Source organism: Amphiura filiformis, chromosome 7, assembly GCF_039555335.1.
Source record: "Amphiura filiformis chromosome 7, Afil_fr2py, whole genome shotgun sequence".
Taxonomy (NCBI): Eukaryota; Metazoa; Echinodermata; class Ophiuroidea; order Amphilepidida; family Amphiuridae; genus Amphiura; species Amphiura filiformis.
The window spans coordinates 64,273,294-64,301,123 of NC_092634.1; the positions used below are offsets into that span (position 1 = coordinate 64,273,294).

At 37.2% G+C, this 27,830-nt stretch overlaps 1 protein-coding gene across 2 annotated transcripts; it reads left to right on the forward strand.

Annotated features, from left to right (window-relative positions):
* Nucleotides 1–21: 21 nt before the first annotated feature.
* Nucleotides 22–27,830, forward strand: LOC140157465 (kinesin-like protein KIF25). Of its 2 annotated transcripts, XM_072180668.1 has the most exons (19): nucleotides 22–164; nucleotides 7,483–7,554; nucleotides 8,539–8,604; nucleotides 9,759–9,881; nucleotides 10,832–10,970; nucleotides 11,917–12,020; nucleotides 14,368–14,453; nucleotides 15,163–15,205; nucleotides 15,816–15,883; nucleotides 16,267–16,341; nucleotides 17,222–17,377; nucleotides 18,157–18,321; nucleotides 19,013–19,212; nucleotides 21,599–21,796; nucleotides 22,656–22,811; nucleotides 24,448–24,594; nucleotides 25,947–26,009; nucleotides 26,477–26,564; nucleotides 26,837–27,830. In XM_072180668.1, the coding sequence occupies exons 2-19, from the start codon at nucleotides 7,498–7,500 to the stop codon at nucleotides 26,838–26,840; spliced, it is 1,938 nt and encodes a 645-aa protein (XP_072036769.1). In that variant the 5' UTR covers nucleotides 22–164; nucleotides 7,483–7,497; the 3' UTR covers nucleotides 26,841–27,830. The 2 variants fall into 2 exon arrangements, with proteins under 2 accessions (XP_072036769.1, XP_072036768.1); XM_072180667.1 differs by having other exon boundaries at nucleotides 26,477–27,830.

Below are 27,830 nucleotides of genomic sequence, written 5' to 3' on the forward strand. Positions count from 1 at the left end.
TTTTCATGTTTTGTTGACAAAACATGACACTCATGCACTTCACTGGCTGCATATCTCTGCAAATATCTGTATATCAATGCAAAGTCATGATGTGTTTCTGATGACACTTGACTGCTAAATCTGGTTGACAGCTGAGCAAGCATCTTGAGAAGTAGAAACCTAAGGTAAAACGATATAACAGCTCACTTTGAGTTGAGATTATGGATTCCAGAATTTCAATTCGGCAACATCAACAAAATAAATAGTAAAATATAGAAAAATTACTTAATTCGTGTACCGTACATCGTGGAACATACTCTTTGCGTGGCTGTGCGTAGTAAGCTGTTGTACGCAGATAACCTCTTAATATGGACGCGTAGAGTAGGCTCAGTAGTCAGTAGCGCGCGTTGTACGCTCATCATATAGGTAACCCAGGCAAACCTTAGTTAACACATTTGCTAGTCAGTCAAATTCGCCGACAATGTCAATGCATTTTTACATAGAAATTTAAAACAAGTGCCCGAAGAAAGAAACCTACATAAATATGTTTTCTATACTTCACTTGACCCAAATATATGATTTTTTATGGTGATAAGTCACCCGCACATGGAATTTTAGAGGGATTTGGATAGCATTTCCATTAAAAAAGCTGCTATCATAATGAGACTAATATCTAGAAACACCCCGAAACGCCGTTTTGGGGAATTTTGCTAGCTGAAACTTTTTGATGAAAGTCAATCTTTGACAAGATGTAACTTTGCTACGGAAAGTGCTATGAAAAAATGGTTTTCAGTTTTGGCTTTGTTTACTCAAAGGCTTTAATTTGATATATAAAATGATGCAGTTTGATGGCAAATTTAAATTCACCTAGGATACCTACATCATATCTGATTAGTCGCGGAGTAACAAGCGTATTGAATGTTCCACGATGTACACGAATTTAATAATTTTTCTATCTATATAAATAAAAGGAAGTCGCTAAATCTTGTGCGCGAATAGACTCAGAGATGATTTCACATTCAGCTCTGATTTATTCGTACATTGATCGGGTACATATTGCCATTAAACCATCTGAGGTTCATTTTTGCACAAATTGATGGTAACTAAGAGAATAACATAAAAGACTGCTGTGTTGCTATGCAAAATCACATGCAGTGGCATTGTGGGTAATAAGGACAGTGTGAATCGCGTAGTATAAATATTTACATTCAAAAACCATACGCAGAGCCAGACTGCGTTACTGGCCTGTATCTCGTTTCAGGGAAAGAACGTCTCACGTACATACCTGTTTTCAATGACTTTGCAACAATGTTTCTATTGTCAGCAGTGACACCTTGCATTCATACTTTTGAGTTTGTATGGAGCACATTCGTACACATTATAAATTAAGTGAAATCAGAATATCCTGAAAGGAATTTAGGTAACAAATTCAACGACACTGACCTCGCACCAGCTAATGTTTTCATGTAAACATGGCGTCATTAGACATTTTAGCCTACGCCAGATCCTACTATCGGATCGTTGAAACAACAAAACCTCAATCACCGGCCTCATTCACGAATTCACTCGCCTTCCTACACCACCAGTTGTAATAAAACTCAAAACATCCCGTGTTATTCCTCAAAACTACATGTACCTTCATTAATAAAAATTGAAATCCTAGTAGAAACCGTTATCGAAAATTGTTTGATATAAAACGTCAACAAAAGTAATTTAATTTTTTTCTGAAGAGTAGATACAGCATGTCAAAATGGCGGCTCGCAGTCGCATCCCCTGCTTTGTACATGTACCCAGGTCACAGTCTGTCTACGTGAAGAACAGTCAGGGTCAGTGGACAGCGCAACCTGTCCGCCGTAATATATGCACCTAATATGGGCATAATGGCTCCGCCCAATATCCGGCGCTGTCAATCAGCGAACAGACTCTTACGCAGGTAAGAGCTCACGCTGTCCTCACTTTAGCGATTAGGATCGACGAACGTCAGGCCGACACAATCTGGTTGTGTAGGAGACTATCATCGTGATGACCACGTTGGAACCGTTGGATTTACGCAAGAAATATTCATTGCCAGGACTGAAGCGGTGTGGCCATTTCTATGTTTGTACCGGGCAAGTACCGGACATTTTTCAACACAGAGCGAGCGGATTTTACAGCAAATTCGTCCAAAGGTAAGCAAAGGGTTGGGGATCGCATTTTTAACTTTGACTAAACTGTTTCGGAGTAAAGGTGTGCTAAAAGTAGACCATTTCGGGGGCTGTATTTGTTGTGCATGTCACATTGTGAACAATGAGTGAAAACCGACAATATTCGCTGAAGAATTATTGCCACGCTTTAGTATACCGCCGTTCCGAAGAACGGCGGTATACATGTATGGCTCATTCTTGTATTATGGGGTCCAATGGTGTCCGGTTATGACAGACACATAATTTGCCCTGAATTTTGAAAACTGTAACAGGTATTTGGCCTATTTGTAATTTTTTATACAAAACAAGTGGGTTATTACTAAAACTTTCAAAAAAGAAATTGTTAACAGCTATTTTTAATTTTTATTACATGTAAGGTCTCGAAAATCATGGACACCACTTGTGACAAAAAAGATCATCTACATCTGGTTGCCTGTTAGTTTCATTTATATATGACCATTGCTTATTTTTTTTGGTCTTATTGAGTGAATAGGATGTATACTAAAATTGTATTATGAAAGAAATGTTAGCGACAAAACATCTGTTAACAAAGACAGCGCTTACATAAAGTACATATTTTGGTGTCCGGCGTTATGACCGACATGTAAAAATGCAAAATGTGCTATATTTTTTGAAAATGGGGTAATTTGTAAACAACAAATACTTAAAATGATATATTATGACATGTTTAAATATATGACTGACAAATGGAAATTGCAAAATAAGTTGAATTAAAGTTAAAGCTGGATATTATACGACAAACTGGACACCGAAGTTATGACCGACACATGAAAATGAATAATATGTCATAATTTTTAAAAATTGGGTATCTGATAAACAATGAATACTTAAAACAACAGTGTGATATGTTTAGATAAATTTGCAGGTCAAATACACTTTTCAAAGTATGACATAATTACAGATAGCTTGTTATTGTCAGTCATAACTGGACACCAAATATTTTGGTGTCCAGTTATGCGCTGACACCACTGGGCACCTTAAATTCTCTCATGTGCACAAAATTGATGTTATAGAAAGTCATCCACTTATCTATTATGCCACACTTGTGCTGGCCCCACATAAAAATGGCAACTTTTAATCTAAACTGACAGAAATTGTACAAAACAGGCCCAATAATTAACTTTTGGGTCAATTTTTGACCATGTATTTTGACCAAAATGCAAATATGCTGTTTTGAAGGTTACAGCAACTTCTTATAATGTTATTTTATTTTTACATTATAAAAGCTCCTAAACCACATTTAACTTGCAACTTTTTAGCCATTTTGGCATTTATATTTTTTGTTTAGCAGGGGTTAAAACATGTTTGGTGTCCGGTTATGCGCGACATTTTAGAGTGATTTCTCCACAGTTATGTGCCAGTACAGATTTCTGGGCAATCATCGCTGAAAATATTTTGCAGATTTTGAAAGAGTATATAATTCCACTCAATTTAAGCTAACTTTTGACATTAATATTCAATTTTGAAAATTTGACTGTATGTCACACCATTGGACCCCATAATACAAGAATGAGCCGTATACCTAACGCAGAGCAACATTGCCCCGTTTTCTGCCAACTGCGAGGTGGGCCAAGAAAAGATTCAGGCTATCTAGATGCGCAACAACGCAAAATTTTTAATGATCTTACGAGCTTTTCGCCCCTACGCAGAGCTACGCGCCCCATTTACCGCCACTGCATCGAGGTTGGCAGCCAAGAGATTAAGGCTACGACGCGTGAATCAGGAGACCCGAGGTGGAGGCAGTCAGTGTTAGACTCGCTGAGTCTCATGGACGCCGTTCCTATGTCCATCAGACTCGTATTTCCCATTTTGGATGTCAATGGGAAATACACACTTAACGCTTTGCGCCGGTTAGAAACTTGAAAAAAAATCTTTAAAATTTTATCAATGTATATAAAAGTGGTACCAACCTTAATTTTGTGCTTGCTAATTTAAGACTCGGTTGAAACAAAATTAAGGATCAAATGCATTTTAGTGTCCAAAAGGCAAAATTATCGTCAAAGTTCTGTCGAAATCGGCACCCTTGCGAAGGGTTCAGAATTGAATCGAACGAAAATATCCGATCTTTGCGATCAAACACACAACATTACAACTTTAAACATACTATTGGCAAAAGACATTATTGCCAAACAATATAGAATAGAAAATTTGACATCATTTTCTCAAAATATTGAAGAAATTTGCTCACTAGACATCGAAAAAGTACGCAATCCAATTCCCGTTCAAACGCGTGAGAAACTGAAAGTGCATAATCCCGACTAGTCAGTGTACAATTTCATTATTTATTCTAGGCCTATGAAACGTCGTTTAGTTTTACAGCCAAATTCATACGGGAGATTGAGGAATATATACGGGAAATCCATTTGGTTGAAAACGGTCAAGAAATATGGTTAAAACCGGGTGTTTTTTTTCCGGGCTTTTTTATTGTCGAAACTCCGTGGTAGCGCGTACCGTAACTAGGCCTAACTGGCAGTGCGGCGTTAGTGCGTTGGCGCATAAGGGATGTGACTCACGACGCACGGGCGCATATGCATAGGCCAACTTTCCGTGCCAGAGAAAAATAATTCATGAAAAAGGAAGCTAAAATAATGAGAACATAATTAAATGCAAATGAGAAATCACACGCTAAGCAGGAAATATGAAAACTGGGAACAAAATATGTAGAAAAAAAGCCAAAGCTAAAGGACAAACGTAAGAAAGGGTAGATTTATAAAATAATAAATAATAATAAATAACATCAATAAATAAATAACATGGAAACGGAAAATAACAGCATATATTTAGGCCTATTGGAACAAAATAGATCTATGTAGAAGAAACTGAAAAGGTAACAGTAACTAAATGAAACGGGAGCAAAATAAAGAAGGAAAGAAAGAAACTAATCAGCAAACGTAAGAAAAAAAAGCTAAAATTAGATTCAAATTAATCAGGAAATATAAGAAAAAAGAAGCTAAAATAATGAGAACAGAATTAAATAAATAACATGGAAACGGGAAATCACAAGCTAAGCAGGCAAAGCAGCATAAAAAAAAAAAAAGCTAAAAGGAAACGTAAGAAAGGACAGATTTGGAACATAATGGGATGCGGTTAGGCCTAAATAAATAAATAACATGAAAACGGAAAATCACAAACTAAATAGCATTTTTTTTAAATGGGAACAAACTAGGCCCATGTAGAAGAAACTGAAAAGAAAGAAAGAAGCTAAATGGAACTGCCAGAAGGGACAGGTTTAGAAAAATAAAATTTACTTTTTCAATGATTCTACTTTTCAGTAATTCCTCCTGTTTTAGTGATCGCTCCCATTTACTCATCTAGCGGGGACACGCGCGAAGCGCGGGTATCCCGCTAGTAGTAAATAAATCTTACTATATATAGGGGAATGTTGTACATCTGTTTATAAATGTGGTTGAGTTTTAATCAAAGGCTCCATCAGTTTCGATCCAAATGTCGCCATTCATACGGGACATCGAGGAATATACCGAGACGTTAATGCAAAAATTTGGTTAAATAGGCTAAAGAAGGAAAGAAAGAAACTAATCAGGAAATGTAAGAAAAAAAAACTGAAATAAGATCAGGAAATATAAATTTAAAAAGCTATTAAACTGAGAACAGAATTAAATAAATAACATGGAAATGGGAAATGTAGGCCTAAGGAGGGTCAGGTTTCTATGATTCTATGTTCAGTTATTCCTCCTATTTAGTAAACGCTCCCATTTACTCATCCGGGGGCCGCGCGAAGCGCGGTTGTCCCACTAGTAGTGAATAAAACTTGCACTGCAAGCCTGAGCAAAATTACAAATTACACACACAAAAATTATTTTGACTTTGTCACATTTGCTGCCATAGCGCTTTCCGTAGCAAAGTTACATCTTGTCAAAGATTGACTTTCATCAAAAACATTCAGCCAACATTTAATGCAATGTTAAAAAACTAAACAGCACATGATAGTCTCATGATGATGATGATAGAGCAGCTTTTCTTTGTGGAACGTATACAAATGTATCAAAATCGACCGGAGCAATTACTGAATAGGGTGCCACTCAACTAGTCTTATTTGTAAAACAAGACTGCTCTACCCCAACCTTAATCCTAAACTCTGTAAATGAGGACTGAACTCAAGTCTAGCAAGTTGCACCCTATTCTGTAATTGTACTCAAAATCCCTAAAATTCCATGTGCGATTCTCTCATCACAAAAATAAAACATATATTTGGGTCAAGTGAAGTATATACAGGCAACATATTTATGTAGGTTTCCTTTCGACCTATCTTTTTTTAAATTTTCTGTTTAAAATATGTATTATTGTTTGTGTTTGGGCCCCAGTTTGATATAAAATTGGACGGTTTGAACCCAATACACAAATTTATTGGTCGAGCTATGAGTTTTAAAATATTGGACGAGACGAAGTCGAGTCCAATATTTTTAAACACATAGCGAGACCAATAAATTTTGTATTGGGTGAAAAAACCATCCAATTTTATCAGTATGCTTTCAGAATCTTTTTTGGTCAAAAACATGACTTTTGGTCAAAAATCTGATTTTTGGTCAAAAATAGGGTGCAACTTCCTAGATACTTGAGGCCAGTCCTCGTTTAGGGTTAGGGTTTAGGGTTGGGGTAGGGCAGTCTTGTAATAAGACTAGTAGAGTTGCACCCTATTCGGCAATCGCTCCAAAATGTGATTTTTGGTCAAAAATGTGATTCTTGGTGAAAAATGTGCTTTTTGGTCAAAAAAAAAATGAGTTTTGGTCAAAAAATTGTAGAAAACAATTTTTTGGGAAAAGTGAGCCTATCCAACACATTCCAAGTTTTGAGTCCAAGTGTTGATTATATTGGACTCTTCAACTCTGTACAAAGTATAGGAAGCAAGATTCTGAGAACATAATAATGGGCCAATTTGGCTGACTATAGCAAATGTGTGTTAAAGTTTGCGTCTAATACCTAGATATTGGATATTGAGTGAATATATACATTTGTACCAATTTTTTCAAATCCTGACATCGACGGTTCTTAATACTCACATGAAAATCATGTTTTTAAGAACTTGTTTTTGTTATATTAATAAAATACAATCACCAGGCCCTGGGAATTGTTGTCATCCAATATTTTGAGTGTGGTAGTGGATGCCAGAGCATAAAGAATAGGACTACATTAAATCTGAAGTACCTGGTATAAAATTTAGAAAAATCCCCCATAATTTCCCCCCAGCATAAATAGTGACCAGTCGCTAATGAAATAATGTCCTGTGCCTTCATCAAAGTTACCTTTAATTACATGTATATTGATGTTTTTTGCTTAATAGATCAAGAAAATTAAGATGGATCTTGGTCACTTCATTCCTGATAAGATTAAAGAATGTGACAGAAGAATTCAGGTAAGTTTAACCCATGAGAACTACCTGCCGATTGGCCAAAAAGAAGTTTTCATTATCAATTAGACCAATCAGCAACATTGTTAGAATAATTTTACCACACGAGAAAATTGGGGTGAATTATTTGCAAAGATCCATCCTGATTGGTTATTAAAATGAAGATATCATGTAATTGACCAATCAGAGGCAATGTTAGATCGGCAGGTAGTGCTCAGGGGGATAAACATTTCAAATAGTTTACACATTTCAAAATCGGGTTGCAAGTATATGAAATCTGATGTCTTGCGGGCACTTTTCCATTGCAACAGAGGCAATAACTTTCTGCCAGCATCTTACGCAGCAATGGCTAAAATTTTTGGCAGTGTTTTCAGCTGCAGAAAACGTTAATAATCATGATAAAACTCTGAATAAAGCAAATGACTTGACTTACATGTACTTGTGACTTGGACAAGAGGACTTGTGACTTGGACTTGACTTGCAAAAATGACTTGTTACCATCTCTGCAATATTGTTTCATCATCGACCATTCATTGGGCTCTTCCAGGTGAAATGAATACATCATCTTCCTAAATAAAGACATTAATCTTGCACACAAGGAGTGTGGATTTCAAATGGGGCTACCTGAATGGGTGACTCTATTTAAAATCTACACCCCTGTGTGGAAGATTAAAGGTCATATCTTCCATAGGAGGTGTATGGATTTCAACTGGAAAAGCTCATTCTTTGACCATATCGTCGTTGGGCAGGGAAAACCTCCTATGTGATTGCGGCCCCTGAGCATGTTTAAAACAAAACTGCCAAAAGGTTACATAGGCGGTTTTGCTTTAAACATGTTCAGGGGCCAATGACACATAGGAGGTTGTTCCTGCCCAGTGATATGCATGTAGGAGTTGAAGAAAATTGACAAAATATTGACAATTGTAACTAAACAAAAACAATTTGTGATCCGCAGGATTCAAATTCTCTTCTCTTTTATTTTTTTACCAGGCCAAAGATGAAAGAATTACCTTCCTGGAAACTGAGAATGCTATGCTGTATCTGCGATTAGCTCAGGTAAGAAACATGTCCAGGACGATTCAAGTACATGTACTAGTACTTCACAACACTGACTGGGTTAACTATATACTAGTAGTTTATAGAGTGTTGTGAAGTCACCGGATAAACTATTAATATTCATGTAAATGGGGCTACGCATCCTGCACAAGAACAAATAAACACAATTGGGGACGGTTGCTCGCTACAAGAGGAAACTGAATATAATTTTACAAGAAAGAACAGTTTACCAACCCTAAGTGTTACAAATAACACGAATCCCGACCGGCATTAACCCAACTTTAAAAAACCCAACAACAACAAGGGAATGTGCCGGCATGGGATTCAAACCCACACCCTTCCGATCTCTAGACGAACGTTCTATCCACTAGGCTACCAGCTCCCAATGATAAGCGGTGGTTAAATCTGGGTCTAATGTAAGCAGTCGAGGTGTACAATCTCCTGTACTTGTGTACTTTAATACTTTGTTTCTTTCTTATCAATATCCAGACAAGTGTTACGTTGTGAAGTTATAGTAATAACTTTAGAAAAATAAATTGAATACTGAATAGTGTTTGTCAAAATATAAAAAATGAAGTTATTGGCAGCCTGTTTTGTTTTACATATACCTAGTCCAATTTACAATATCAGATATAGTTGCATTTGATCACAGTGACTCATTACTCGGGTTTGGTTTGGGTAGTGGTGTGCTGCTAAGGCACCAAGGCAATCACATGCTAAAGAATACATCCAAACAAGGCAATTATTTGGTTATATTTTTTTCCTGCATTGGTATACTTTTCAGCCAAATTTTTAACGCAAATTGTCTTTTTCTCCAAATTTTGGGGAAATTTCCAAACATTTGGCTACATGGGGCAAAATTTGACTGTTTTCAAAAAAAAAATTGAAATTTTTTGAGAAAGGTCTGAATTAACCATATACCAAAATTGGCCTAGGAAAAAGGGGGTCATTGATATATACCAAAAGGCCAAAAATGCTACCCATGTTTGCGGCACGTTCCTGTATGGTCATTTGTACTGAATACCCCCCAGGGCCTTGCAAACATTTCTTGCCATACAGGAGTCACAAATCAGATGCCAAAGTTGCCCTGCTCTGAAACTTAAAAAAGTAAGTAATCACACAGTCATAATGAAATGCTCCCATTCCCCTTACAGGTACAAGATGAGCTGTGCAGAAGTCGAGATGTCCAAAATATCACCAAGAATGATGCGGAACTGGCGCATGCTTCTCATGCTCTGATGACGGAATCACTGGCTGATGTCTACAAACAAGTCAAGGTATTAAAATAGATCAATTTGGTTTGGGTAGGGTATGCTGCTGAGAATTTGAAAGTGGATGCATCAATAATTATGTCAATTTTTTAAAGAAATTTGGACCCTGTGATATACCAAAATTCCAAATTTTCAGCCAAAGTTAACACAAATTTTCTTACTTTTTCCAGCTCCCCCCAATTTTGGGGGAAATGTCCAAAAAGAACATTTTGAGAAAAAGGATCCATACCAAAATTGACCTAGGAATGGGGGTCATTGATATAACAAATGGCTGAAAATGCTGCCTTTGTCTCCGTATGGTCATTTGTATCAAATGGGATTCTACAACTACAAGTGAATATTCTAAGACTAAGTGAATAACAAAAATGTAAGTGGCTTATGATTATGAAGTTGGCTAAAATAGGATCTGAAATCAAAATCATCATGAACCTAGGCCGGAATGTTAGTTTTACATGTATATATGTTAGTCTTACATGTGAGCCACTACCTGGGAACCAAGGGAGAACAGTGCCAGTGCATTGATTGGTCACCCCAGGTTAAATAAGAAATAAATAAAATAAATAAATAAAATAATGTTAAATTGGATTGCTTTTTTATTTTCTTTTTTTTGGCAACAATTTTTAAAAAATTGACAACGAAGCAGCAAAAAAAAAAAATTCCGCATTGTACATAACTTTTTTTTTTTTCCCAAATGGAAAAAACTAAACAAAAAATAAACTGCACATAGCTTTCTTATTCTGACCAAATGTTTTTAAGACAAACCTTTTCTCCCCAAAAATGTATACTTTCATATATTTTTGTGTGTTCCAGCACTTTTAATCAATGCATTTTTGAAATGCACTGATATGTCATGTAAAAGTGATATTCTTCATAAAGTGAGGCTTCATTACATCTTCTCTGGTGATATATGATTTGAACAAGCTTTTTTCAAGAGAGAAAATTGTGTGTTTTACCAGGATACCAAGAAAGATCTCGAGCAGCTGAGAGAGACGGCTTATTTGATGCCACAATGGATTCAAGAAACATCATCATGGGCAAGAAGACAAGCTGATATAATACATAATGACATGCTGCTTAAAACTATGGATTTCAAAGGTATGTTGGGCATATTGACTGCCCAGTGCCAGAAGTGGGTAAGTGCAGCTGCCCTGTGAACATTTGGCAATTTACATACAGTATATTGTACTCATCTACACATGGCAGCTACACATTGCAGCTATTGCACTTATACCCACTTCTGGCAGTGAGCAGTTGATATGTGGTGTGATCAAGCAAAATGAGTCAGATGTCGGCAATATTGATTTTAAGATATAGCCAATGATAGTATTCAACTTTCTTTGTATTTTTTTGTTCTGAGCAACTCTAAAATGGCCATATCTCTGGAATCGTAAGTCTAATTATGATGGGGTTTTAAGCAAAATAAAGCTCTTAGAATGCTCATGTAATATGATTGAAAACTGAATTTTGATTTTGATCTACATCGAACTCATTTAGCTTGATCGCATGAATATCCGATCGCATAACACATGAGATGCGATCGTGGTGAATGAGATGTTTGTCAGGCAAAAAATTCAGTTTTCAATTTCATTCTCAGAGCTTTATTTTGCAGAAAACCCCCATCATAATTAAACTTACGGTTCCAGAGATATGGCCTTTTTTGTTGCTCAGAATAATAAAATACCATTATTGGCTATATCAATCTGAAATCAATATTGCTTGATCACATCACATTTTGCATATTTGTTAATTTACCCCATAACATCAAGCGGTAGAAAAAGGAAATGCTATGCATTTGGTAAGTGATGCGCTTCCCATCTTGTCTTCATTATTGATGCATTTTTTTCTTAAGAAACATTTTCGGAATTTGATTATGATATTTCATCTTAAAATAAAACAAAAAAGTAAGGGGGGGGGGTAATACCCCAGAGCCTATTCCCAGATCCCTCATTTTTGCTAAAACAGTTCACACCTTGTTAGGTTCTTTTTTTAATTATCAAAGAGGCAAATTAATTCATTTTTTTTTCATAATTGAATGTTTTAGATTTACAAGCAAGAGTTGGTGAGCTTGAAGGGAAGTTACTGGATGCAGAGGAGTGCTTAGGCAAGGAGAAGAGAAGAAGAAAAGAACTACATAATACATTAGTGGTAAGTTATTGGATGCAGAGGAGTGCTTAGGCAAGGAGAAGATGAGAAGAAAAGAAATTTATACATAACACATTTGTGGTAAGTTATTGGATGCAGAGGAGTGCTTAAAAGGAGAAGAAAAGAACTACATGGAAAGTTATTGGATGCAGAGGATTGATTAGGCAAGGAGAAGAGAAGAAGAAAAGAACTACATAATACATTAGTGGTAAGTTATTGGATGCAGAGGAGTGCTTAGGCAAGGAGTATAAAAGAACTACATAAAAAGTTACTGGATGCAGAGGAAAAAACATACATTAATACATTAGTGATAAGTTATTGGATGCAGAGGAGTAACTAGTGTCAAGTGCTTAAAGACAAGGAAAAGAAAAGAACTGCATAAAAAGTTATTGGAGGCAGAGGAGTGCTTAGGAGACAAGGAGAAGAAAACAACTACATAATACATTAGTGGTAAGTTTTTGGATGCAGAGGAGTGCTTAGTCAAGGAGAAGAGAAGAAGAAAAGAACTACATTTTGTGGTAAGCTATTGGATGCAGTGGAGTGCTTAGGCAAGGAAAAGAGAAGAACTATGTAAAAGTTATTGGATGCAAACGAGTGTTTAGGCAAGGAGAAAAGAAGAAGAAAAGAACTACATAATACATTAGTGGTAAGTTATTGGATGCAGAGGAGTGCTTAGGCAAGGAGAAGAAAAAACTACATAAAAAGTTATTGGATGCAGAGGAGTGCTTAGGCAAGGAGAATATGAGAAGAAAAGAACTACAGAATACATTTAGTGGTGGGTAAGTTATTGGATGCAGATGGATTATTCTAGGTAAGGAGACGAGGGGAAGATAAGGACTACATAATACATTAGTGGTAAGGTATCGGATGCAGAGTAGCGGAGTGCCTATTCAAGGAGACAAGGAGAAGAAAACAAATACATAATACACTACTAGTGGTTAGTTATTGGATGCAGAGGAGTGCTAAGGCAAGGAGAAGAGGAGAAGAAAAGAACTACATTTACATGTTCTTGGATTTTTTTTTCAGTTAAGTTCAGCTCAGTTTTAATTTATCCAAACTTTGTAAAAATACAAACAATATACAATATAAATTTAGGTACATGCTTCACAATACACAGTAAGCCAAAGAATTAAGGTATCAGTTATGTTTACTCCTGTATATCCTAAACAACGACAAATATATCAAAATTAAACAAGCAGCCACTGCCTGTACTCCTTAGCTATGATTTAAGACCTCATTTGTTGAATTTGGTTGAGAATTAAAGAAATGGTGATCAAAAATCTAAGGAAGAAACAAAATCAAAAGTTGCAATTTTGTGTTCTAATCAATGAAAGCACAACACTAGTTTTAACGTGCTAATCAATGGAAGCACGGCATTTAGTTGTTAGTTCTCTTGTTTGAGAACGCTTTGTGTTCAAATCAATAGGGCATGCATGGAGCAAACTGCAACTTTTAAATTGGCATCTTCCTTGGGGTTTTGCCTTTATTTCTTGAACGATTTCAACAAAATGAGATTTTAAATTCGAGCTATTGACGGCTGGTTCCAATTATGACATATCTGTCTTTGTTTAGGATATACAAGGGGTGAACATAACTGGTACCTTATTTTTTTTTTTTTTTTACTGTACATGAGCAAATACATGCGGTGGATGAGCTGATGGATGAGCACACTGCTAAATACTGCAATCCAGGAAAAAAAGGTTGGCACACTTTGCCTGTCTTTTGGTATATCTCTGCCCCCGCTCCCCCAATTCAATGTTGGACCAAGCCATGTTGTCAACAGGCCCTTGAGACCCTCCAACATTGAAAGATGGGGAGTGGGGAAGGATGAGAAATAGGGGTAGTCTGTGCTTCATATATGCTGCATGTATGTTTCACTCGCCTCTCTAATTTTGATAGGGCATGAATTTCAATTGTTTAGTGCAAGTGTCCCAACTATTTTTTTCCTTGATTGTGGGCGTGAGATGCAGTGCCCTTGGCCTAAAATTACAAATTAATAAGGCCTAAAAAAAAAATTGTTTGATTGGTGTATGCCCGACCCTAACTTTTTTGCAAAAAAAAATAACAACATTTTTAAAAATAAATTAAAATAAATAAATTTTTAAAAAAAGTAAGAAAAAAAGTTCCAAAGCCTTTATCAAACAAAATTTATAGCTAAAAAAGTAAAAAAAAAAAATTAAAAAAAAGAATCCCGACCTACCTACCCTAAATTTTTTTTTATGTTACGGCAATCAAACAATTTTTTTTAGGCCTAATGCTATGGAAATTAAGCACTATACAGGTACATACATGTACAGGTGGCATAATAACAACCAACAATAAGTCCATAACATCCTTTTGTTTCTGGCAGGAATTACGAGGCAACATCCGGGTCCATTGTAGAGCTAGACCTATTCTACATTTTGATGTGAATAATGCTGACATCAGGGCTTCCAGGTTGGTATATTATGTAATCAAGATGATTCCAATGATGAAAAATAAAAAAACCAATTATTGAATATTCAAATCTAAAAATATACTTGCAACTTTTAGCTTTTGCCATCTTATACTGGTGCCTAAAAGTGATTTTACAGTTTCTCCAATTTTGTCTTTTATACACAGCTCTCAGCTTAAACACTAGCAGGCTATGTTAGCATCAAATAAACCACATGCTAACAAAGGTGCAAAAAAATGAATTTTTATGATTTTTACGATTTTCCGAATGAGCAAATCACTGAGTGGGCCTAAATTTGAAACCTATTAATAATATTTACAGTGGCGTTCCATGGTCGCTCCTACCCGGGGCTGGAGAAAAGGTGCAATTTTGCCGCCCCCTTTAACATCCCGAAAAGGTTGACCCAATTTTTTTTGTTGGTTTAAAAAAGTGAAGAGCAAAAAAAAAAAAAAGAAAAAATTTAGCGCTTGCAACATAAAAACAACAATTTTTGACAACTTTCTGCCCTTTTTTCTGTAATAACTGTTTTTTACGCCCCTTTTTCTTTAATAACTGTTTTGGCCGCCCTTTCTTCTGCCGCCCCCCCCCCCCAAAAAAATATGTGCATGATTTATAATATTTCAAGGGAAATTAACTCTTTTAAAGCAGGATACCCCAGTTTAATGTTGACTGCTTGTATTATGAATAAAATTACCATTATCATTGTCACAGGTCAAGTGCACAAATGCAGGAAGTTGTCCATGTACTAGATGATGTGAGTATATACCGTAAAAACTCGACAGTTAGCATTATGTGCTTACTATCAAGCGCTTTTAAGACATGCAAACATGAAGTGCTCCATCCACAAAAGTGTAAAGGGTTTTGAGCAAATCATCGATACACATGATCAGGTAAACCTGCAAATTTATGTCTCAACCTGATTAGCAGTTGGTAAAGCGCCAGACTTTAGTACAATTTCATGTTTGCAAAAGCGCTTGATAGTAAGCACATATGCTTGATTGTTTTAATTCTACACAAAAAAATGTTAATGGTCTCTTGAATTTGAAGTAGATTTGGAATATGTTGAATGTTGGGGTGCCTCTACAAAGAAATGCATAAATGTGAATAGGTTTAGGTAGAGTTTATCTGTCCATTATAAACACCTCGGCTCCTGACAGAGGGGGTTAAGTCATCCTGCCATGCTTTTGTGTGATTTTGGCCCGATAATATGGTCCAATATGGTCCTGCACCATTATGGTCCTGCACCATATGGTCCTCCTCCCATCCCCCTGGTCATGCCATTGCTACCCCCCCCTGGAACTCTTTGGGTTTTCGATTATTATACCCAGGAGAAACATTTCTTGTGTGTTTTGCCTTTACCACAGGAAACCCTATCGGTTAAACACAGTCGTTCAGGTCAAGCAGCTTCTAACAGAGTGTTTGAATTTGAGAGGTAAGAAAGTTGTGAAATTTTTCATTGTTTCAAGTCATAAAGATATTATAGCCAGAAGATTGATGACTTTGGAGTCATGGTGTTAAATTTGATATATTTTAATTTTTGAAACATTAAAAGATTTGACAAACCAGATAAATAGTGGTTTTAACCCTCTTTACACAGGTGTCGTATGCAGTGCAGACAACATCTGCAGACAAGAAGTTCCAAATTTTCTTTAAAAATGCAGAAATTTTAGAATTGTATTTTGTCATGACCATATTTGGAATCAGCATGAAAAAAATGTGCGAATCATGTCATTCACAAAGTTCGTGAAATTTTCATGCGCACGAACATTCTTTACAGTATTCCTGGGTATTTCACTCTATTTCACTCTATTGCAGGGTATACCACCAGCAGGATTCGCAGGTAGCAGTGTTTGAAGAGGTGCAGCCATTACTGACATCTCTGTTAGATGGGTAAGTTATCAAAGATATCACACCAATAAATGAGACTGTTAGATGGGTAAGTTATCAAAGATATATCACACCACCAAATGAGGGTGCCATAGAGATGTATACTAAATTTTGCCTTAAGAAAACTTCATTTTTTTTCACAGGATGGAGCAACTTGATTCTTAGCGATAGCTTTAGCTACATTGTATGATGGTTCTGTAGACAAGGTTCTTAGTATCTGATCCAGAAATTGCACTTACTTGTGTACGTTTCAGCATTACCTGTTGCCTTTATCAACACTTGATGGGCAGTGACTGCTATTGGCAACAGACGCTAGAAATAGTTCCAGCGCTAAACTTTGAGCTGCCAGTTTTTTCTTCAAGGGATTTTCTTCATCCCTACTTCAGAAACTCATCAAAAATGTGAGATCATTGGTACTGTCATTCATCTCTGTCAATGGCATAAAGATAACTGGTCAAATACCGTGAAACCTCGTCTACAAGCATATAGTGTGCTTTTGATGAAAGCTAATTTAAAACGAGACAGCCGTAAATATGCCACCACAATAGATTGGTCTTACAATAGTACTTGTTTGTATATGTTTGTATCGGTAATTAATTTGCCCAAACTCCATAATATTATACTTTTGTCGATGGATGGCGTCTGGATTAATTTAGCTTTCATCAAAAGCACTCTATATGCTTGTAGACAAGGTTTTACGGTATAGAGAAAATTATAGAAAATCATAGTTTTTGGCATTTTTGAAGTAGAGTGTCAATTTAAATCGTGTATTATATGGCAGATGTTTGGTAGCCTTTGCATATGAACATAGAGATACGAGGTAAAAAAAGTCGGCATAAGGAAGAAATTGTCATAATCATGCAGCTTTGCTTTTCTCACACAGATACAATGTATGTATCATGGCCTATGGACAGACGGGCAGTGGGAAGACCTATTCTATGCTAGGAGGACAATACTCGGATTTATCACAGAGAAGCCATAACTTGGAAGCAGATACTTCTGATGGGCTGATACCCAGAGCTACCAGGGAACTATTTAGGTAAGTGTCACAGCAAACAACATGGAAGAGCTGAATAACATGGTTGAGCCGCTGATAGAGGTTATCCACTTTACTCATGTGTGACTTCTAACAAAAGGCGCTGATTCCCGTAGTATTCCTAGTTCAAAACAAGTCAATGCATGACCTCGGAGTTACCTGCATGACTCTTGGCAGGCTATTTTGAAATGGTCATGGTTGCACATGCAGGTACTTCTTTTGAATGTCCTAAACAAGGTATAGCAGTCGTTGATAGGATATGCAGCTTATAGAACACGGATAACCTCTATTAGAATAGTAAGCAAGGATAAAGGACTTTTGATCAACAATTCAAAGACAAGCTGTATGACAATTAGTAGGTTTGTAGTGGGTTCGCCTTTGGCCAAGTTAAGAACTGTCAAGCTTTCATCAGCAGTAGCTCTGACATCTTCAGGACAAAGTACCTAAGAATGAGACATGTAGGCCACCCTTTGCCTTCTGGTGGCTCTGAAAAGAGCCATTCACTGAAGACATGTCTCAGAGCTACTCCTGACGAAAGCTTGACAGGAAACCCGCTAAAATTTACTAATTGTTATGAAGTCCTGTCGTAAAAACTTACCCCACAGTTATAGCTGTATGGTGCAGTTCACAGAGAGGGAAAGATCAAGATGGAACAGGACAAGATTGAAAATGTAGACAAGTTCAAGTTCCTTGTCACTGTTTTTCGATGTTCCTTGATCCTTATATCATGCCAGAGGGAGACAGTGCCATTTTGTTCATTGTGTTATTTGCTCTTAATGCAGGTTGATTTCAGAGAAGGTTGATGCTGTCCGCACAGTTGAAGTGTCAGTTGTAGAAGTGTACAATAATGACATCCGGGATTTACTAGCATCAAATGTGGGAGATGTTAAAAGAGACATCTTCACTGCAGATGATGGCTCTATGGAAATACCATCATTGACTCAAAGGTACATATGTAACTTCAGTACAAATAGGGTGTTCTGATTGGTAAAGCATTGATAATTTCTTTAAATGTTCTAATCACAAAGCACTCTTAAAGAATCTTAATTCTCTCCATGTGGGTGTTGAATGCAGACAACAAGTTTCAATTTTTTTTTAATTCAAAAATTTCAGAATTTTCATGACCATATTTGGAATCAGCATGAAAAATACATCAAAATGAGTATAAACAAGTCTAGTATTGGTTGAGTGGTTCTTGATAGTTCTTGATATTTTGAGAAAATATCATATCTCAAAACTTGGACTTTTTGTGTTAAAGCATTGCAACTCAAAATTGTGCCCATCCGCCATAAACTGGTCGTAAATTCCATTTTGAGATACAATCAAAAACAGTATTGGATTTCTATGTAAAATATATTAGGAATTTGACCTTTGATGAACCATAACTTCACTTCTAGATGTCCGATGAAGCTGGTTGAGGTGTCATTGTCAAGCTGAAAGTGCATTCTTTCAAAATCTGCAATAAACAGAAAATGATCTAGAGCCGATTTTACTACCACTTCGTAGTGGATGGTCACAATTGGGAAATGTATTGTGTTCATGGTAGGCCTCAATCTAAGATGGAAAACAGAATATGAAAAATTGGACCATGGCTCTTTTAAAAGGAAATAAATACTATTCTATCTTATATTCTATTAGACCAGTTGACTGTGCAGCTGAAGTTATAGACCTTGTACAGTATGGCATGCTCCACAGACATGAAGATGCCACCTTGGTCCATGCACATTCCAGTCGCTCCCATCTTGTCGTTACGCTTACTGTATCAGCGCATGAAGAGGTGGCGCTTTCAACTCCTGATGTATCAAGAATGGGGTCTCCACTACCGGAAGCTTGGCAAGGTATGTTTTAATTTAGGGATGCCGTCAAGCCCGAACTGCCTGTTGCCCGAATAGTAGAAACCAGGCTCAACCGACAGTTCTGCCAGGGCAACAACAGTCCAGACTGGTGGTTGGGTTTTGAAGACATCCCTGAACTGATTTCATGTATGAGCCCTGAAATGGTAAATTCTTGTTCTAAAGCTAGTACTCGGGGCACAGAGAATCCACTGTTGTAACTTTGGGTGCCAAAGCCAAATTTTGTTATATAAAAATCTGTCTTTCTTTATTATACATAATAGTGTCAGATTATTTCTGCACTCTGACGCAGCACAAAATTCAACTTTCCATATACACCAGGCACAAAAAGAAACTCGTCAGTTATAGTCATCTTTGCTGTTCAACAACCTGATAATTTTGGATTATTCTGAAATATAAATTTTGTTCACTGGATATTGCTTTCTCATTTGACACCCTGATCGTGAAAATCGAAAAAGAATTGGCCAAGGTATGCGCCTCCAAAGCCTCAAAACCCAAAATCAATTGCAATTTCAACGATTTTCAATGCGAATGTACCGTTGCACCGCAGGCCAATCAATAAAGCACGCAATGTAATAGGCACAATTGAATCGTTAAAATTGCCACTTTTCATTTTGGGGTTTGAGGGTTTGGAGGCGCATATCTTGGTAAATTCTTGCTCGATATTCACGAACAGGGTGTCAAATGATAAAGCAGAGTCCAATTAACAAAATACATATTTCCAAATAATCCAAAATTATCAGTTTGTTGAGCAGCAAGGATGAATGTAATTGACGAGTTTCTTTTTGTTCCTGGTGTATGTCGGTGGTGGCTCATTTCTGTACGTGCTCTGGCACAGAGAATCCACAGTTGGAGCATCTGCACTCGATCTGCCAGCTGATCTTCAACACTTGTTTTCTTTTAAATTTGTGTTTTATGTAACCCTACTCAATGTCAAATATAAAATCAAGATAGGACTCAAAAGATTAATAATAGGATGACGTAATATTATTTTAAAGAGCAAAAAATACACATCCCATGAGAAGTTTCTGGTAAGAATAATTAGCTGGGTGCAGTGCATTAGTCATAAGATAATTAGGTCTCGAGCCATGGTCATACAAGTGCGATTATTCACAAGATTCATCACAAGAGACTACAGGAAAACATCAAGCGTCACTGCTCTCATGAAGAAAGTTGAACTTCCATCACTGCAACAGAGAAGAGAAAATGCACGGTTGACGATGCTGTATGAGTCAAGATCCCAGCCTGTTACACTCAGTCCAAAACACTAACTGTCAGGACGAGGTATCAGAGAAAAAGACAGTACAACATCATCACTCCAAGAACTGACTCATACAAATTCAGCTTCTTCCCAAGGACAGTACCAGCCTGGAACCAGTTACCACTGCACATCACAACTGCACCCTCAGTCAGTAGTTTCAACAACCGACTGCAGGCACCGGCCACCTGTCTAGCTGAGCTGGTATAGGCTCAGCTCATGCAGCAGCCGCTCCTCTCATCTAGTTCAGCACCAGATGGTCATTTTTACTTGCACTTATTATTTTGTATTTCGTTCTGGTGGTGGGAATGTTGATTTTGATGTTGGCTCTGTACTCTATGTAGTATCTGGACACTTGGAGGGATACCAACCCGTTGGTCTACCAAGAATTTGTATAGAAGATCTTGAATAATGAATTTGCATGAGCTTGATTATCCATCATACGCTTATGAGGGCATCTGAGGTGATTTTATTTTATGTATGTTTTGTTTTAGTTTTTGTCCACACCGTTAAGTTTAATGCCAGGTAATGTCTATAGGAAAAGCTCCAGGTATAGGACTTTGTATATTTTGGGAGAAGAGCAGGTAGGGCAACTACTTGAATATATTTCTACATGTTCATACTACATACTCTGAAAATTTTAGAAAATTAGCATAGGTCATTTTTTTTTAAATCACATTTTTGTTCCTAAAATGGGGGTTATAGCGCCCTCAATGGGCACTCTCTCCATAGGGCTACATGTAAAGACCAGTTATAGAAAAATGGCCCTAAAATAAAACTGACTTGTTCATTTTTCCTCAAATTTTGCATATGGTGTAGATTTAACATCTGCAATGTGATGCAAGTGGTGTCGTTGCTGCTCTTCTAAATTCATTTATAAAATGTCCGCCCCAGACCAAGGTGATCCTCTTGAAATCCATACACCCGCTATGGAAGACATAACCTTTATCTCCCACACAGAGAGTGTGAATTTCAAATGGGGTTACCTGAATGGGGTGACTCCATTTGAAATCTACACTCCCTGTGTGGGAGAATAAGATCATGTCTTCCACAGAGGGTGTATGGATTTCAATTAGAATAACCCATTTTCCTCTTAAAACTATATTTACACAGATGACAGTCAATACAGGGGGAGTCCGGCCTCATTCAGACATGGTACACCAGTGCACAGAAGTTTATCACAGCCATCTCTTTCCAGTCTTGCCCGTACATCTTCCCCAGCATCTGTCAGGAGTGGCACCCCCGTGGCAAGATCTGGTGTAGTCAAGACCAAACTGCAGCTGGTTGACTTGGCTGGGAGCGAATGTGTAGGCAAGTTGAAAAGTGCTGAGTGATATTGTTAATTGATTTCATCTGTAGGATGCGCTCTTTTTTCCCTTTGAATATGTACACTTAAAATAATTTAATTGGGATCTGAAACTAGGACCCAATTTTACTATCTACTATTAGAGTGCATGCTTGGGGTACAATCTTTTCAGTGAAAGTGACGGGTCCGGGATAGGCTTCGGGTATGATTTGTTTAAAAAAAATTATGATTTATTGTTAATTATTTAAAAGAAAGAAAACGGCCTAGATTTTGACAATTTTGACCTGGCCGCGGAGGGCAACACAACAACTTTTTTGGGGAGCCTAATGCCTATAAAATTAAAGGAAGCAATCAGATATGCCAAAATAACAAGGTAAAGTGAAAGAAATCCCACTGACTTTGGCCTTTGATCATGGAGTTCTATGGGGTGTGAATTATGACAAAATTGCTGTGATTATACTTGACAAACACAACAAATTTTGCTGATTCCATTTACATGTAGGTATAAGTTGGGACATTGTATAAACATTACAAATATGTCAAAAAGTGAGGTTTGAAAAAAATTATCAAATTTCATCATAGTACATCATGGCTTTAACTCTCTCCACGCGGTTGTCGACTGCAGACGAAAAGTTTCAAGTTTCAAAAAATTCAAAATTGTACATTTTCACGACCATATTCGGAATCAGCATGAAAAATGCTTTAAAATGAGTACAAACAAGCCTAGCATTTGTTCAGTCGTTATTGAAATAGCTCTTGATATTTTGAGAAAATATCTCAAAACTTGAAACTTTTAGATTGAAGCCTATGGCTACCACGCAGAGTATTAATGTCCAGGGATTAATGTTGACTATGAATTTGCAGGTATGTCAGGAGTGCCGGGATCTGCGTTCCGCGAGCCATCCTTCATCAATCGCAGCCTATCAGCCTTAGCCGATGTGTTAACTGCTTTGGCTGAAAATAGATCGCATGTACCATACAGAAATAGCAGACTCACACATCTACTACAAGACACTATTGGTAGGTACATGGTCTAATCTATTCCAAGTTCAGACTCCCCCTGTGGAAATTTTTTTAAATATCTTCCATAGGGGGAGTATGAATTTCAAATTGACTTAGCACATTAACCAACTCTATGAAACTCACTTTCCCTCTGTGGAAGATTCAGGTTGAATCTTTCTCATAGGGGGTATGAAATTCAAATGGAACTGCTTGATATGTTCATTCCATTTGAAATTCATACTCCCTCTATATGGAAGATATTTTTAATGGAATAGCCCGTTATTTAACTTCCCATAATATTCTGAACAGGATTTTACCTTCCATGAATCACTGGATGAGTATGAGCTAAAGTGGTCTAATTTCCATTGGCATAATTGAACAACCTCCAGTGGATCGTATCTCAAAATGTGTTGAAATATGAAGGTTTTTTTTTACCCAGCACATTCAGTATTTGTGACCCCGGTTTGTGACAAATCAGCGAGTTTGAATGACTGAGTATGTTGTTTAATTGTTAAATGAACAAGCAGTGTCTGCAATAAGTGCATAGCAGTAGCAAAATGCTACACAATTTTCATCATTTGCTACACAATTTTGGAATGTGTAGCAATTTTGTACCATTCATAAGCATTCGCTCCCAAATTTGGTGAGCATTTTTGCTACGCAAATAAAATTGCTTAATGCGGACCCTGTGAACAAGTATGCAATATTCATAACACTGGACATATACAGCGTTCAGGAAGGTCGTAACACATCAGAAGGACCAACATCAGTCACAATAGACAGAGTAACACTTAAATTGGCGACATGTGCGCTGGAATTAAATTGCAAATTTGTTTTGTCTATCTGTTCTGGTCAAAATAAGAGATATCTGACAGTGAAAACTAACATTTTGTGGAAAAGAAATGCAATTTAATTTTTTATGGACATGTTTGAATATATGGCTTTAAGGAAGCCATATAGCAACATTTGCACATTTTTTTGTGGGACCTGAGAGCACTTCAGACATATCAAATTGCATTTTGAATACGAGGAATGCCCTGATCCCAAATAATTTTGATTTTTTGAAATTCGCGATAATTAAAATGTACAATTCTATCCAGCTTTTTTTTTAGTAGCAGTATTTCTCCGGTTTCTAACATTGAATAACAAACAATTTAGGGTCTATAATTTTTTTTTAAATTTTGTTTTTTAAATTCGGTGATTCACGTCCAGCTCCTGGGAATGATCGCTGTGAATTTTGTTAATCATGCAATAATATACAGTGCCGTTTATAGCTTTTGTGTGAGGATTATAAAGAAGAAGCCATAAAGTTTCAGGCTAGACCACTTACAGCCCTGTGGTCTTATGGATGTCTAAATTGGCTATTCCATTTGAAATCCTCACTACCTCTGTTGAAGATTTTGGAAACATGTTCCACACAGGGAGTATGAATTTTAAATGGAATGAGCACATTAGCTCCATTTGAATTTCATCCACCCTCTGAGAAAGCTTCAACCTGAATCTTCTACCGAAGGGGCGTGAGTTTCAAATGAAGCTGCTTAATGTGCTAATTCTATTTGAAATTCATACTCCCTCTGTGGAACATATTTCCAAAATCTTCCACAGGGGTAGTGAGGATTTCAACTGGAACAGCTCATATGTGTTTAATTTTCAGGTGGTGATGCCAAGCTTCTAGTGCTGTGTTGTGTGTCTCCAACACAGAAGTATGTGACAGAAACTTTGCAGTGTCTGGGGTTCGGTTCCAGGGCGAGACAAGTTCAGAGGGGACCAATCAGGAAGAAAACGCCTCAGCATTCATCAGGTGACTCTTCATATTTTTATTATAGTTGTAAGGATAAAAGATGTTGGATTGAATGATGGTACATGTATTTCAGTGCTGTGCAGGGCAGGGACAGGCAACATATAGGGTACATTCGTCCTAACTACTCTCGCCAAGCAAGTACAAAATTAGCCTACGTAAATTCAGAGTTTGGGGGAGTGCAGAGTGCCCCCGACAAGCATTAGGAGAGCTTACACTTTATCTGTGATACGCTGTGATTTGCACTATGAATATGCATATTCACATGAATATGCATATTCACTATGAATATGCATATTCACTTTACCTTGATGTAAACAACATGTTTTAATAAGTAAAACTAGCTTTTTTAAGTTACCGTCATGAAAACTCCCCTTGTTTACAAATTCTGTTGCGCGTACTGCGTGGTGTATTAAATGCACTATACTTACAACACACTACATACGCCGTTACCCAGCAGTGATCAACAACTGGTTTTCAATGATCATCACATCAACATACAGTAGCACTGAGAAAGATAACTGATAGTTATCGAAACATCTACATGTAGGTGTGTTGCAATCTGGACAAGCATAATGTCTTAGCTAGCCACCAGTCTGTCCGTCGTTTTATACTCGGAGTTTGCACCTGGGACAGGCAAAATTAATGCCTTTGCCAGATGGTACATTATAATTGTATGCCTTTTTAGTAGACCAGATTTGTAAAACAAGGCCATATCAACACATATTTGAACTCTTTGAACCTCCAATGAGCTGTACCAGTGTGGTAAATGTTTTACAGGTGAAATTAGGACAGGCAATTATTAAAATGATGGGCAGACCTCAATTTCTAGTAGGGATGGGTTATTCTGTTTATTTTCTCACACATTTAATGCATCAGTGATGCGTGTGTTTAACGTATTAACACGCATCAATCCAGCCCCGTCTGGCGGCAAGATTTCATGAATACACGATAGGTGCGGTGCACCTCACAAAATAAGAATTTCTAAGCGGTTATACTACATGTAGTACCAATGGTACCCTACAATCCATGAAGTAAATTTGCGACGGCAATGGCTAAATATGTCAAAAACTATGCATTATTATGACGTATATATATTGTTAAAGAATGAATGTTTTGAGCAAGTTTCATGTAAATTATTAAGGTTGTCTTCAGGTTTCGTTACTTTCAACTGTTGTTTAGCATTGAAGAATGGACAATTGAAGGTTGAAAATGACTTGCGTGTACACGTTCTACCGTAATTGCAATACGTTTAGCGGATCATGCGTGCGTATATATAGTTTACTGGAACAGTCCTGATGAATTTATACAAGAGTTGTAGTATAACGTTGCTTTGTGTTTTTTTTTTGCTGCAGGTATAGGTGATCAGTCCAGAGTGTCATCACCAAGTTTGAGGCGGTCTCGCCACGGTGCATCAGGTGAGACTAATTAGGATTTTAAGACAGGAGTTCATAATAACAGCTCTTTTCAGAGCCACCAAAAATTTTACATTAGCAAATAGATAAGGTCTACTTCCTTGTTGACAAGGGACAGTCTTCAGAGAACGGCTCTTTTCAGAGCCACCACTTATTTACTTTTCTCTATTGACAAAGGCCGTATTATATGAAAGAAATAACCTTAATCTAGTTATATAAATATAGTTACCCGTTCGGGTAACCCGATGTGAAATTCACACTCCCTTTGTGGAATATTGAGGTTATGTCTTCCATAGGGGGTGTTTGGATTTCATCTGGAATAGCCCATTGGTGGAAAGCCTCAAGGAAAGTTAGAAAACACACAATATGAAAAAATTGGACCACCCACTTTAAACAAATGAAATGTATACAGTTTTGAGCAAGTTTTTCATTTGATTTGAAAAGTTTTTATGTGTGTGAAACTTTTTCAGGCAATGTATCACAGCTTGATCTTCATCAAGCGAAATCCTCAGGAAGACGATTACCAAGGCCAAGGTCATATCATGGTGCAGAGCGGAGGTGATGAAGATCATATCATGGCTCAGAACACAAATGAAGATGATCAAAGTCAAGATCGTATTGCAGTGCAGATGAGCGGAGGTGACATCACAACTGATGGAGACAATAAAATCCAAGGTCATATCATGGTGCAGAGGTGATGAAGATAATATCATGGCTCAGAACACAAATGAAGATGATCAAAGTCAAGATCGTATTGCAGTGCAGATGAGCGGAGGTGACATCACAACTGATGGAGACAATAAAATCCAAGGTCATATCATGGTGCAGAGGTGATGAAGATCATATCATGGTCCAGAACACAAATGAAGACGATTACCAAGGCCAAGGTCATATCATGGTGCAGAGCGGAGTTGATGAAGATCGTATCATGGCTCAGAACACAAAGAAGACAATCAAAGTCAAGATCGTATTGCAGTGCAGACGAGGGGAGGTGACATTGCAACTGATTAGAGACAATAAAATCTAAGGTCATATCATGGTGCAGAGTGGAGGTGATGAAGATCATATCATGGCCCAGAACACAAATGAAGGCCGTTAAAGCCGAGATCGTATCGCGGTGCAGACCGGAGATGACGAAGTATGCATCATTGACCCAGAACGCAGCAGAAGAAGAAAATTTGTTTGTATCATGCTGTAGAACATAGATCTTGGTGTGTAGCCAACCCAGTTGGTCAAAGAGGGCAAAAACCCCTGGTCGGATTGTATTGAGCTGAAAAAGATCGCAAAAAGAGTTCTAATCATTTGTTTCTTTGTTTCAAACTTACTACACACGGGCAATCTGTCTGTTTGCCCTCCAACATTCCTAGGGACATAGTTTTTAAATGAAAATGGTAGTTGAGGCACAAGGAAGTTGTGCTAATAGTGATAGGCTGTATAATAGTGATGTTTCACACAGCTTATGGTACCTATATTCGATGCAGCTTGTTCCGAGTAATTTGACACCAATTTTATTGAAATCGGCCAAAAATTGAGAGAGTGCCGGCCAAATAACGACATACAAGGGGGGGGGGCAGACCTTAATTGTCTAGTTTTAATTGAATTGTTCGAACACATAACATGTCATTAAATGTGGTCATTGTAAAGCGTACTTATCAGGGATAATCTATAGTCTGGATTTTTTTTTTTGACATTTCTGAAATTGGATGATGATATGTCATCATAAAAAGAGCAACAAAAAAAAAATTTGGTGAGTGATACCCCCATATATAGCCTATAAATCCCTGATCCCTAGAATTTGCTAAAAAGATTATCTTTTTATGCTCC